This window comes from Ptychodera flava, unplaced genomic scaffold (assembly GCF_041260155.1).
Source record: "Ptychodera flava strain L36383 unplaced genomic scaffold, AS_Pfla_20210202 Scaffold_45__1_contigs__length_1260105_pilon, whole genome shotgun sequence".
NCBI lineage: Eukaryota > Metazoa > Hemichordata > Enteropneusta > Ptychoderidae > Ptychodera > Ptychodera flava.
The window spans coordinates 87840-103025 of NW_027248367.1; the positions used below are offsets into that span (position 1 = coordinate 87840).

At 36.4% G+C, this 15186-nt stretch overlaps 1 protein-coding gene and 1 long non-coding RNA gene across 4 annotated transcripts in view; one reads left to right on the plus strand and one right to left on the minus strand.

The window, feature by feature from the left end:
- Positions 1–317: 317 nt before the first annotated feature.
- The window catches only part of LOC139128154 (DNA ligase 1-like), a 51790-nt gene continuing 36921 nt past the window's right edge, over positions 318–15186 (minus strand). For both annotated transcript variants that reach the window (XM_070693991.1, XM_070693992.1), the window contains exons 4-6: positions 12106–12184; positions 10038–10337; positions 318–2894 (exon numbers count right to left, since the gene is read on the minus strand). In XM_070693991.1, the coding sequence (XP_070550092.1) occupies positions 2593–2894; positions 10038–10337; positions 12106–12184 (681 nt within the window). In that variant the 3' untranslated portion in view covers positions 318–2592. The remainder of the gene's footprint in view (positions 2895–10037; positions 10338–12105; positions 12185–15186) is intronic.
- Positions 1292–15186, plus strand: part of LOC139128166 (uncharacterized) — a 65691-nt gene continuing 51796 nt past the window's right edge. Inside the window, exons 1-5 of one of the 2 annotated variants that reach the window (XR_011551214.1) lie at positions 1292–1417; positions 5074–5159; positions 6947–7035; positions 7449–7535; positions 10314–10504. This is a non-coding gene — a long non-coding RNA (uncharacterized lncRNA). Of the gene's footprint in view, positions 1418–5073; positions 5160–6946; positions 7036–7448; positions 7536–10313; positions 10505–15186 lie in introns of those variants that run through there. The other variant, XR_011551213.1, reaches the window with a different exon arrangement.

Sequence of the window (15186 nt, forward strand, 5' to 3'; positions counted from 1 at the left end):
GACACTGATGATGTCACTGATTTAACTTCAAAAAATAAACTACTTGTAGAGTATTCAGTGCCGCCTAATCCCTGACTATCAACTATTCGTCTTCGCAGTGTCTTACTAATTTGACATCATTGCTTCTGCAAGACTCTGGCGGCAGATTTCCAGTGTACGCAGTGTTTGGAAAACACGTTTATACCTGATATGACCCCAATTAAAACACTGATCTCATCAAAATCACAAGGAACAATCATGGCGAGTAAAGGAATATTTGGCCATTTTTTTCGGAACAAAAAAGGAACAGATCAATAAAACATGCCGATAATAAAACATTAACGATTAAAACTATTTGACTTTTATTTCAGATCGTTTAAAATTGACATTTGTACATAGATGTATAAAAATTAAAATCTGAACATACTCAAAATAAACCACTGTTTGTTTACATCCGTTATTTTGTAAGATTATTAAAGACTTCCCATCAGACAAAAATATTGCCACTACTACACTGTGGTACTAGTTCATTGTATTCAAACTACACAGCAAAATCTATAAAATACATTCAACTCTCTTCTAGGATTCAAAATACATTTAAAATTGTACTGGCAGACAGTGACAAATTAATCTACCGAACAGTCAGTCTATGCAACAATTTTCAAACAACTTACATCTTTATTGTTAATACCTTAATTTCCATCAGTAAACAGCACAACAATGCATTGAAAATAAATTTCATATGTTTTTGTAAATTACCAAATGTCTGAAGAAAATTAAATATAAATATCAGTGTATCTGTACAATGTCATCATATTGCTGTTGTAGATATCAAAATCAAGAGGTGACGCTCACCTATTCCTGTACATGTTGGTAAAAGTTTGGATTGAAATCTAAAACAAAGGTTTGTTCTCATGAACGTCACGAGAAATAAACGACAATGCCTTAAAATGGCGATCTACGCTGGTGTCACATTCATGTTTGTTTACATCTTACACACGTCTACGTCTGTGATGTAAGCGTCCTTAGTTACTGGTCTAAATTTTGATACAATGTTTCATACAGCATCAACCACTTTCCCAAGGACCACCGATAATTCTCACTGTAAAGATGTCTAGAGTCACTATTTACAACAAAAGTAGGAAAACAGCACACTGATACAGAACGAAAGCATTGTGAATATTTCAAAACTACCCTTGAAAAGTTTGTACAATTGGTACAACGAAGTAATGCCCAGAGTTGACCCAACTCGCGTGCCCCTCTCAACAAAGTGAGATCGACCTGGATACAACGCCCTCAACGTGCGTTCATAAACTTAGAATGGCGGTGATTGCTAAGGTTGAAGTCGTTGTTTATAAACCATAAATCGGAGTAATCTTCCTCCATCGGATGGAAATATCGACAGATTTCAACAAAATTAACATCATCAGATATGCAGGTATTTTATCTCATCTTATTTTGCACACACAATTGATATTCCGCCCGATATTTATGGCGATGTGATGGAAGGTGTATCTGTACTATTCCCTGTAGACAACCCCTTGTCAAAACTGATCAAAATTTTCAATAAAAATTTCACAAAATTTGCAAGATTGTTTCACCGGTATACAAAGGAAGTGAGCGACTGCATCTCTAAGATTGTCCGATCCAAAATTTCAATTTTAAAATGAAAAATAACGCCAACATTTAAATATCAACAAACATTTTTGACCAATGTTGTCATTGGGGTATGCCGTGTACAACGGCAGTCAAATACCTCCATGACAAAATTGGTCAAAATTGTTGATGATAAATCCACAAAACATCTCCGTTTTGGATTTCTAACATCCCTGAGATGAATCGACTGACAAAAATCACAGTTTTTATCAACAACCATATTTCTAAATTTGTAAAAATAACCTTGCAATGGACTTGTTGCCATGACATCCTTGTCAACAATGCAGTCAAGTCAATGCAATGCGTTCAAAATTCAACGCTCACAAAATTATTCCTTTCAAAAAATTCCTCCAAATTCTGACATTTTGATGTCATGTAGACATACACTTCATGTTGGTGTATTTTATCTACTTGGAAAATACTTTGATTTGGTCACTGCCCCACTCTACAACACCAATTTTATCACCCATGACTGCAATGTACCAGGGTCTACTCACATTACCTTCCAACAGATAACAGATCCACTTTCCATCACATCGATATTTTAGGATTCTATCAAAGTAGTTACAAACATAAACATTATCATCTTCATCCACAGCAATGTATCCATATCCCACAATGCACCCTGATATCCTTGATAGCTGACTTTGTCCGAATTGATGTAAAAAATTCAGGTCGCTGTCAAAACACTTGATGCATCCATTGCCATAGTCATAAACCATGATGACATTGTTGCTGTTTACAACCACAGACACCGGCCAGTTGAATTGTCCTTGGCCTCTAATTTGACCATTGACTTCTGCTAGATATTCTCCACTTTGAGTGTACTTGACCAGTCTATCATCTCTGTCCTCAGGTCTCAGCAAGGTGTCCGGAGAGGTCAAACTCAAAGTGACCAAAACAAAGTCATCCATCAGAGCTATGTCAAAGACTACTTCAGTGTTTCAGGTAGAGTAATTATTTTGATAATTTACCATTTTCATCACAAACAACAATTTGTTTATTTTCATCATCAAGTATGAAATAGTGGTTGTAACCTGAGATGGCTACACTCAGTGGCCGGAATGGCTTTGCAAACTGACCATCAAAGCTTCCTATGACTTTGTCACAGGTATAATCTTTGTTCAATATCTGTACAATATTGTTACCACTGTCACACACCACAAGTTTATCACGGTGGAAGGCTAAACCTCTTGGACTCTTGAACTTTTGTCCTTGGTCTTTATGTTGACCATTAACCAATGTCACTGACCAGTCACCTGAAAGGTCAAAGGTCAAATCTGTGAAAATTATTGAATGCATTGTTGCACAGCTTACTTTTTGTTCTGCTGTAAAAAGAAACACTTTAATTCACATAATTTTTTCACTGCAACATAATTTTTTTAAACTCACATTGATTCTTTTAAGTGTAATATTATTTTTTTACAACTTCTATCTCAATTTTTGGTCATTTTGCAAATTTACCATGGCAACATTTTCAACAGAAATAGGCAAAATCAGTATTTTTGTCATACATTTTTAATTTTTTATACTAAATTTCCAATTCTTCCAATTATGCATATTTGTTTATTTTAAAGATGTAGCTATCATGTACCGAAATACGAAGTCATACATTTATTACTAGTAACCATGGCAACATGTTTTTAAGACAATTGCTCAAAATATTTATTTTCCTGTAACTTTTGTATTTTATGTAGTAGGTCCAAAATTTTTTCGCAAAAGATCACAGATTGTCATAAGCTTGTTTAATATGTATTAATGCATTAGTATTATCATGCATAACAAGTAACCATGGCAACATACATGTTCAAAATTTGCTTTTCTTCATATTCTGTTTTGCTTTTGAAGTAAAATGAAAATTCTTTCGCAAAAGTTGTAAGACTAAAAAGAAGCTTGTTCATAGTGTCGCAATACACAGATACACATAAAAACATATTTTTTTTTCCCAATTGCTCAAAATTACCATTGCCTCATAACTTCATTTGTTGTTGAAATAAAAATTATCAAGGAAATATTGACATATTGTAGTTAACTTTTGTCATAATTTTTTTAATTTCTTAAACTAAATTTCAAATTTTTCAAATGTATCACATTTGTGTATTTTAAGATGTAGTAGTCATGTACCAAAACTTGAATTCATTCACTAATTACTGTAACCATAGCAACTTTTTTTTATGACAATGGCCCAAAATATTTATTTTTCTTTTACTTTTGTATTTTATGCAGTAGATCAAAAATTTTTTTGCAAAAATTCACAGATGGACATTAGCTTGTTTATCATGTATTAATGAATTAGTACAGGCAAGCATAACAAGTAACCATGGCAACATAAATGGTCAAATTTTGCTTTTCTTCATAACCCTCTTGTTGTTGAAGTAAAATGAAAAATCTTTCGCAAAAGTTGTAAGACTGAAGTAAGCTTGCTCATGGTGTAGGAATACATTACTACACTAGAGAATTATTAGTCACCATGGCAACAGATTTAAGTCCATTTCTCTAAATTATCTTTATCTTTATCTTTTTGCAGTTGAAATATAGATTATCCTGGAAATATTCACTGGCACAGAATATAAACTTTTCAATGATATGCCAATGAATTGAAACACTCATACAATGTTTGGCTGGTATCCATGGCAATGTTTTATTAATATCGCTCAAAAATTCTTATTTAGTCAACAAATTTTGAATTAGTGAACATTTTTAACAAAAATTCTGTAGTGTTCTCCTGCAGATTTGTGAGTGTGAATATAAATGTTGGAGTTTCAGTGAATTTTGGTTTAATTTTACAGTCACTTTAACCAAGATCTTCTTCTGTACATAAACACATTAGTGCCATAGTGCATACAAGTAACCATGGCAACATAAGATTTAAAAGTTGCTTTTCTTTGTACCTACTCTAGGGGTTAAAATATAATGAAAATTCTGTTAAAAAGGTTAAGGACCGATGTAGACTTTCTATTTGTGTATCAATACCGTTACATTAATACACTTATGTGCTACTAGTGACCATAGCAAGTTTTATTTTATTTGTTTTAAAATTTCATCATAACAGTTTTCTCATTCAAAATAATATGAAAATTCTCTAGTATCAATAGTTCTCATACTGTTGCCAAATTCCAAATGATAATTCAATGAATTGATACAGTCTTGGAATATCTGTTCTCGATGGAAACAATTTAATGATTGTAACTCAAAATTCTTATTTTCTTTTCACAACTTTTGATGTTCCACCAGATGTTTGTGAGTTGAAGTCATATTTTTTAATTTTCTAGTCATTTTGACCAGAACTGTACATAAATACAGCTTTACTAGTTGACAGTAGTAATGTTATCTCAGTTCCTGGATCATTTACATATTCCTATAACTTTGGTAGAAACACACACAAATATTGCATTGCATTCCATAATGTGATTTTCTTCCATTTTAATGGTTAGACAGATTTCAAATTTTCTGAGATATCTGCAGTCTGGCATAGCATCACAGTTTTAGAGATCATTTAAATAATGTGTGAAGACAGTCTCTTGGTAAGTAACTGTTTCTTCAAAAAATCAATCGGCAATTTGCAATGTTTGACCTTTAATTCATTTTATCATATCCCTATGCCCAAATCTCTTCATTCTGGTGACATTTACTGTAAAACATCAGCCATCATATTATATGAGAACTGTCTAGTTTCTGTTACCCAAACTGCACTTTTGGCTGTCATCCGGCTGCCCCAACACAGTCTTAGGAAATCCCATTCAAAAATTTCTGAGCAAGATGGTGCATTACGGACAAGAGAAATGTGTCCTGGGAGCAACTGATCCACGACGTAATTTAGACAAAATCATGTATAATATAGCTTCAACATGTTCAAGGTTATGCTAAAGTGGCTTTTGAAGTCCAGCCTTTGTAATAAAGAGTGAACTGTGAATTTTATATCTTGGGTCCGTTGTATTCTACTTGTCTATAAACTGATCCAAGACATAAAAGCTATGGTTCACGCTCATACTAAAAAGGGACTTCAAAAGCCACTTCAGTGTAACTTTGAAGGATTATTTTTTCAGTGACTTTGTTTCAAAACATGATAATTACAACGTAAATCAGTTATTCCCTCGCCAGAATGCATGGCTCAAGTCCGTATTACACCATCTTGCTCAGAAATTTTTTGAATGGGATTTCCCCACACTGTATTGGGACAGCCAGATGAGAGCCCAGAAGTGCACTCTGACCCCCTGGGTAACCTAGACTAGATAAATGTCGAGATAACAACAACAAATGTTTTCAACTTTTGAGTGTTCCTGAGCCACATTTGCAAAAAACAAAATGGCTGCCACTCTCTGCCTTCATCTATAAATCTGCACTGTGTAAAGACAGCATAAACCCTTGAATGTTCTCAATGTCAGTATTTTACGAATTAATGTAGATTCATGTCATATCGAAAGGTTAAGCTTTTCCTAGCTTTGGCAGTTTAGATTCCTAATAGATTCCTAAATTTTATAATTTTTTTTCTTTTATTCTATTAGCAACAATTGGATGAAATGGTGAAAGTTTTTAAGATATCCAACTAACAGTAAAATGTCTTACCCTCTCAAGAAAGCAATACTCTTTTCAAATCTGTAGTGATGGGCAAACTGCATCAATATTATTACCGAAAATTTATGTGATGAATCATGGAATTTTGATGAACCATGAAATAGTCTATATTTATAAAATGTGCACTCTGACCTCAGGTCTATTCCAGAATGCATCAATTCTGATAAAATGGGTTTGTACAAATTCTTCCTACAGCTGATTACTGTTCATAACAGAGACAGGATTACTTGATCATCAAGGCAGATATTTATGAAATTCAACACATGGTAGACTGTGTTTCCATGTGATCAGAATTGATACATGTAATAATGATTACTTTCCTGCAGTCAGTGTGTTCATTACAGCTGTAGTGGAAGGTGTCAAAGTGACTTCTTTCTTGTAGGTTTTTTACAACTTGAAAAAAAGATGGTGTCAAGTTTAAGCATCCTTTGTCAATGACAGTGGTCTGTCAATAGTTGTTATTGTCCATGAAACCAATCACAACTGTAGTGGACTGCAGGTAACCATGGTGTTTACAAATTTATGTAAACAACTGATGCAATGCAATCAGCTCTCTGAATGGTGTAACAAAACCTAAAAAACAAGTCACAAATACAACACCTTCAATGAAAGCTACAATGTGCACTCTGACCAAAGATCTATCCTGAAGTCCATCAATTCTAATGATATAAGGTACCAGGTACTACCGGTATGGCACTCGTGTAACAATTTTTCTTTACATTTTTTTTTCTCTCAGATTTTGCTGATACAGAATACCACAGTGAAAGTCTCCAAGACTTCAAATTATATTGTTGTGTGATGTTCTGTGATGTTGAAAGTTCACAGGTACATGTAAGTGAGTACATTAAAATCGGGATTTCCATAAGTTGTCATTCCTGACATGAATGAAGGCATGGCAAGAAATGTCCGATGACGTCATAGAGTACCAGGGGGGTCAGGGTGCAAAGGGTTAATGTGAACTTGTAGTCAACAATCTTAGTCAGTTCATGTCAATACCATAGTTTATATCTTCGCCTTTCCATGGGACAATTAAGGGAGTACTTGTAGAGTGTAAGTTCAAGTTGTACATGTCATAGTTTTTGATGTACTAAACACAGACATATGAACGTTCCAATGATATCAGGATCTGACTGAATTAATTCGTGGATATATTTTCTACAGTAAAAGTTCACACATTTTGAAGAATTTTTCTGAGGCATTTGATGACAGTTCATAATAATGTTTCTATTGTTTTGTAGATTGTGACACATGGCTGATACAATGGTGAAAGTTTTCATGACTTCAAACGATGATTTCCTGAGTACCTCATTGTGTCAAAGTCAATGGTGAGTGAATCAAACACACTTTGTTTTACGGTAAGTAGATTTTCCCATCATGCGCGCAACTGCAAAGATGTTAGGGAGTGCTTTGTAGGTCTTAGAAGAAGAGAATGTAAGGTACAACCTGAAAAGCAATCTATAACAGCAAACTGAGAGTCTATTATCTGGGACACTGTGCTTTTCAAATGAATTGACACTTTTGCAGTGTAAGGTACTGTGGCTGGTACGACCCCCTGGGGAGGAGGTACTCCGAATATTTTTATGTGGGGGTATGCCACTTACGTTGAAAATATCTAACCATGAATTAAGAAATATATGACCCATTGTTAGGGATATTCTTGACAAATTGGGGGAATTTTTAGATATTATTTTACTGCATTTAAAGATCTCCTTGATTACTGACCCAGAATAATGGATTTCTGGATGAAGAGTGACCCATGTTTAGGGATTGTTTTGTGAAAAAGTGTTCCACTCAGGCGGCACATGCATGCACATTTTCATGAGAGTGTTAAATAATAAGGAAGTCATTATGATCATAAAATCAATGGTTTATCCCAGTAAAGCTACTATTGAATTTCATTGTTCTATGAACAGTGATATAAAAAACATTTTGACTAAAAAAGAGAAAACTAGCCTCTAAAATTGGTATATGTATATTTCTTCATCATTTGAAAGAAAACTACAAGAGGTCATCCCTGACAAGTTACAAACCAATGTGATTGGTATTGGACAAACAGTTTCAGAGATGTCAGAGATGCATTTGTTTGAAGAAAATTGAGAAAAAATTGATGATCAGTAAGGGGTAAAAGTGGGTGGTACCTAAACATTTCTAAATGAGATAGTTGTTCTATGAATATGAAATGATGTTTCTTTAACATCAAATCAAATTCTAAAAGTTCTGTATGAAGAGGGGGAACCCCCTCTCCCACAGGATCCTTGGAAATGCCTGGCCAATAAAGCAAAGATACATGTATCAGTATCTAGTAGAAATGTAGTGACTACAAACACTGAACCTGGCTTGAAACTATGGGCCTGTATTTTCTTGATGTAATATGCTTGTCTTTGTTGCATCTCTGACTGCTAGAGGACACTAAGTGAATTAAAGTGGTATAGATTCAGTGTCCATAAACATAAAATATATAAATGTGTGTTTGATGCACAGCTTTAACCCTTCAATTATTGTGCCATACAGAATCACTTTCCCAAATATGCCAAATTAGGAAAAGGCAGTAAATATGATCCAAAACGTTGGATATAATTTTCAACTATATGGCATGGTATGTCATATATAGCAGCTAGGGTTTATAGACCTGGTGTTTACAGTATCTGGATTTTCAGGGGCCTTCATATCTTCAAGCCCTTGTTAAAATGCAACAAATTGGAGGGATTATGCCTCAACTTTACCTGATTATGATTTGAACTTGACAGGATAAAGATGTACACTGTCAGTCAAAAACTGCTGTTATGGTCATCCCTATAGATCATTCACAACTTTACGTAAACATGGTGACTTGCAAAGTGTTCGTCTAACACTCCGTCATTTCTGTTGCACAGAAATTATTATTACGACATCTTACGTCACTTTGTAGCAGTCAATGTTCCCGGCCCTAAACAAAACAGGTACCTCACTTATGTGGTATGATACTCAATTTTGGTGCAAAACCTGTGTATATTGGTATAAGCCATGAATATCTGACTGGATGTCATCTGTCAAAACTGTTTACACTAAATTCAAAAAATATATATTTACTTTTACTGATTTCTACCCGTGTCACAGGGAGTCCACTCAAAAATGACATGCTTGTGTCATATGATTTTAAAGAGGCACATGACATTGAATGACATTATTGTCATCTTTTTTTCTGAATTCACTAGTCAACACACCACCTACACTGAAGCCTGAAGGTTATTCCATAGCCATCCTGTATAAAAGGGAGGCCACCTCCATATAGTGGTCAGTTTTTCTTGATCTTATGCATGACCATTATACATACACAACTTTGACTGTAGTTGTGACATGGACTTATTATTACAGCACTTAATTTTGAGTTTGGAGTTTCACTGTTTGGGACACATGGATTTCTTGACTGTGAAGCACAAGTTGTTTTAGTCGAAGACACAACATTGAAGGATGTGCAGTCGATTGCTGCATGTTCTCTTACCATACAGAACGTTAAAATAAAAATACACTGTAGCAGAACTTTCACCTCTCTAAATTCTTTTTTCCCGGTTCACACGTATGATTGGCTCAAAACTTTGCAGTCTGGATCAACAATGAATATACCGGTATGCCTGCCTTTCTTTCAGCAAGTCATAGACAAAAATGAACTCTGTGTGACTTAATGGATGAATTGTTGCATTTCGGTCAAGTGATTCTTTGTGTTTAACACGTACTATACCTTCGGGTGTAACAAACAAGAAATCTGTGCGTGTCGAACAGTGAACCTCCTAAGTCAAATGACAAGCGCAGCTGTAATCTAACACATAAAATCAAACACTCCTTAATACCTTTCTCTCCTTGTTTCTTCAGATCAGATTGTTCCAATTGATGTTCTAATTCTGCTACGGGTACTTTGTCCTGAAGTTCCTTGATCAGCTTCTGGTTCTGTTCAAGTTCACTCTGTAATTTCTCTCTCTCCATACTGTTCCCAATACGTTGACTGACCAATGACTGCTCAGCACTCTCTAACTTCTGTGTCAGTTCCTTACATCTGTCTTCCAAGGTACCCTTCTCTTCCTTTGCCTCCTTCAGTTGAGATTCTAGAGTTGTCCTTTCCATCTCAGATTTAGATTGGATATCTTCAGTGGCTGACAGCAACAAAAAGTGGACACATTTAATTAAACCAACAGTAAGTGTGCACATGCAAAAGCTAAGTTTGTCACCTCTGAAAAATAAATACCAGGATTAATACTCTGGTTGTTCTACATCAGGACAATTAAACATTGTCTATGTCATACATTTTGGTGCATCATAAGTTTTTTGTGTCGATCGTTTTGATATGCTTGTCAGTGTAAACAAACAGATAGCCCATAACATGAACATTTTGAACAAATCAGTCATAATTATTAGAGTCCAACAAAATACATCCACTTGGCAAATTTTGAGTCCTTGTATTTCAGTTTTGTTGCCAATGTGGGAGTTTCCATTTTTATAAACCCAAATGCCACCGGAACTTTTGAGGCACAGAGTACACTTTCATGTGTTAGACACACAGTTTCAACTGCACTGCAACAAGGGGACCTGGTCATTAAGTGCTGCATCCAGGCCACACTCTAAACCTCCAAAGTTGTGAAATGAAATCAATACTTTTAAAGACTAAGGCAATAATAATCCTCGAACAATGAAAACAGGAGAATGTAATGCCTGCATTAAAGGAATATGTGAAAATAATGAACCTGAAGCTGGTCGCATTTCCGTGGGTTCATTAAGGTAGAACACACCTTGGGGATCACAGTTGGACTCCGTGTAATTTCTACAATTCTGTTCTGATCTACTACTTGTTGGGGATCATTTTAAAGTGCTTGGAGAAAGAAAAACTCTTGACGTCTTAGTTTCTCGAAAATCTAAACTGTAATTTTTCCCCATAGAGTTAACACAGTACAGGTGGGTTGCCTTTTGAATTTCAAGTATTGCGAAACGTTGGATAGCTTGTTTCATTCCAAACTTTGCATGGTGACCCCAGATTTTTATTGTTGATTTGGTAAGAGAATGGTTGAAAGTCTTTCACTTTTTAGGTGCATACTGCTGTAAAAATTGAAACCAGGGTCAGGTGTGATGTATGTTACACACACACTGTCTATGCTGTTGAGATTCAGAAGATTTTTGTTCTGGAAAAATAGCGTAACTTTGTCTGAGGTAAATTTTTTGGGCCTGTGCTATCTTTGGAAATCGTGAATAACTTTGCAGAAGGTACGTGTGGACTGAGAAGACCATTGGTATTTGCTCTGCTCACAATAGGTGAATGCCATTTTCCTCACTCAAGCAAAGCACAACCAGAAATGATTGATAGCTCTCCCATGACGTATTGATATTACCCCAAAAGTTGTTCAAAGTTTAAATGTGGAATCATTATGGAAAACTGCTTGTATATTGCAAAAAATAACGAATTCTTGGTTTATGAATATGATAAGTATATTATTTCCTAATACTTTTCTTCATTTAGGTTGGAAAATACAGTGACGTAATAACCATGTCACCACTCGTATTTGACTCATGGTTGCACAGTCATTACATCACTCCTGTTTCCCTTTGCTGAACGAAGAAATATATTAGGGAATAATATCTAAGTATCAGTATTGCTATTGATGAAATGATAATAATCAAATATCCACAATATCTGTATCTTCTGTGACGAATGTAAATGGATGCATGAATGATTATCTTCAACTGTGTTATAACACTAATGATGAGTGTCAATGTGGCCAAAGATCAGAATAGATTACATGAGGATTGATATACCGGTATGTCATAAACTCCTGGATATAGATACCAATCAGAATTTTTATGTTAGCTAATAATTTTTTTGAATATCTTGTGATCTCAATAAGAAGTATAAACATACATTACAGTACTTACATTGTCTTTGTTCAGTCTGAGAACTACTATCCATTCTTTCTGTGACCATTGTGTCAGATTTCTGATCAGTGTCTTCATCCTGAAATTGTTAATGTAAAGTATAACAGGATATTTGATAGGCTGTCCTTTCATTGGTTTTAATGAGATCATGAAATTAACTTTCTATTGTGAATCATGATATATAAAAGGTCTGGCCTGAAGGTGAGCACAGTGTAAGGTTTTGACATTGATATTATAGATTTGTGCAGACCCTCCAGTTGCCTTCCCACACTGAAACAGTTTTTGAAAGTAAAGTAAAGTAAAAGCCTTTATTAAGTCCCCGCAAGCGGGGACTTTATGGGTTAGGTCATGTCCGTCCCGGCGTCCTTCCGTCCGTGCACCTGTCATCAACGATTTCTGTGGCATCTGTGAAGCGATCGTTTTGTAACTTGGCATAAATGTAGTACCATATGGTCTCTTGATGCACAGTCCTTATTATCTCAAAATAATTCAATTTAGTCACCAAAATTACTCTTGATGTCTTTTATTCAGACTTTTTTCTCTGAATCCGAATCTGAAGCCAATGTTTGGATCATGTAAATACACTGATGACGTAAATCACCGGACTGTACGATTATTTATGGGGGAGACGCTAGCAAAGGTTGTAGTCGATTCCAAAAGGTATTTCGCAGGACTGGTGACGGTTTCGGTTGGTCAGTTTTAGGAGTTTTAGGCGTCAAGCGTTGTCTGTCGTGATGAACGAGAGCCACAGAAAGCTTTAGTAATTTGCAAAAAAATGTCATCTCGTCAGTTTTAAACGTCATCGTTGACAAGCACTACGGTTGTTTATGCGGGCTCCCGTAAAATAATGGTATGTTCAGACGATTTGAATGGCTGGTAATCATCACATGCCTCACAGCTGATCAGTTTTATGTCGCCCTACTATTGATTGTGCCCAACCACGGTCCCTCCACAAACGCGTGTGATGGGTGAGTGCATGGAGGTAGCTACCTCTAGAGTGTAACTACATGTTCCGAAAACCATTTCGTTTAGTGTTACCGGTATGTCGTCTTCAAATTTCCTGATCTAATTCATTTGTTAACGTGCAAAAAAAAAAAGAAACTAGCAAACACAACAATCAATTTGACGTTTAATGCATACTCGACTCGGAAACAAATCCATGGCATTGTTTTCACATGGAGTATAAACGAGACCAAGTTTGCTCATACAAAGATTTTATCGGTATGATTTGATTTTCTAGAGTGCACTATTTTTTCTAATGTAATCGCCTTTTCCCGATATTCCTTTACGAATTGTGAGTCATTTCATGGTGGTAGCAGCAGGAGTTTCGTTCAAGTTTAACTGTCTGGTTTTGTATGTCTCCTGCCCGTAGTAGGCACGTAGTGTGCCGTGGATTGGAACGTTTTAGGCGGGCTCTGCGTGAGAAACAGCGTGCTTGACATGTCATTGCTGCGAAAACGAGCCCTGCCACTCCTTGACGTGTTCACTCCAATGACCAACCTACCTGAGTGGTAGAGGCTACGGATTCGCAGCAAGACATGTCAATGACTGTTGGTTTTGATTGATTGAAATTGTGATTGTTTGATGAAATTGGATCAGTACACATGCAGAGATATTTACCAGTATTTCATCCCGTGATTTGTCAGCATACGTGTCATGTACTACTAGATGCAGTTTCCGTTTGCTGAAAATTTTGCGTACTTGCGTAATTACACGCAACGAAATAATTTGAATGCATATTGAGCCGGTCATTGCGTACGGCATACGTTACTAAATTGGCTGCTTTATCTTGCAAAAATATACAAAAACCCGCTTCAAAAGGGGCACTGATTGGCACCTTCTGTTCTCCGTGTATTTTGAATAAGACTGAATCACTCTAAACTACGCGACCAGCTTCTGATAAAATGTAACAATATCACTATAGAGAAAAAGTGCGTGACTAGAGCGAGAAACTGACGCTTTCTCGCAATCGGTGAGAATCTGTTCTTATTCTCACCGCTGTCGGTGAGAAAATTTAATCTCCACTGGAGATTGGTGAGAAATGCACTCCTTGGCGAGAATCAAGTGTGAGAACAAATTCTCACTGGTGAGCATGGAAATTCTCACTAAGTACAGCGAGAATCATCAAGACTCGCCGTTCATTGGCGAGAATCATAAAGACTCCAAAAGGCGAGTCTTGATGATTCTCGCCAGTGAATTTCAAATTTTCTCACTGACAGCGGTGAGAATAAGAACAGATTCTCACCGATTGCGAGAAAGTGTCAGTTTCTCGCTCTAGTCACGCACTTTTTCCCTATAGTGTATTGTGTCAGCAGCAAGAACCGATATACTAATCCGTCGATCACGCGTCACAGTGAACACGTGTTGTGAAATGTGGCTGTTTGACAAAGTTATCTGTTTGGGATCAGACGGTCCGTCATGACCAGACGAAAAAATGAAGGCGGCGTTCGACGTCGACTGCATTGGCCACGAATGATGCCGTCCGCAAAGTAATGCAGTACCGAAAAACCGTCATTAATATTCAACTTTTTTCGCTACTCGGAAGTTGAAAGAACGGCTAGTACGGGATCGAAATAAAATACTCGAGAAAGAACGTCGACTTTCAAAGTCTGAAGGAGCCATGCTGTGCCCGATGGCTATCCCTTGGTGGAGCGTAACGGTGCGAAGGCCCGCGCTGTTTTTGGAGTTTGGTGATGAATGCCGCAAATAACAACGTTGCAGACGGCTTGCTGAAGCAAACAATATTCGTTCGTATAGCCATGACATGCATGTTGATGATGCCGATCATTGACCAATGTAATTTTGTCTTTCATAGTCAGGATGCAAACCTTTCGATAATACAACCAATGAATGATACAGTCGACCATCGCAGAATTACGGACAGTGTTAGATGTAAAGGAATCATGACGCGGGTTCAGAGAAGAAATCGAAGCCAACCACACGACCTGACATATGCTAATGAGAGCTGCGTCATCCGCTTTGCCTTTGCAAACTCGCGTCGACGCTTCATCGCGCCGAACATTTGATACAGCGAACGGAGGAGCGATTTCCTGCCAACTGTACTACATGTACTAATATCCT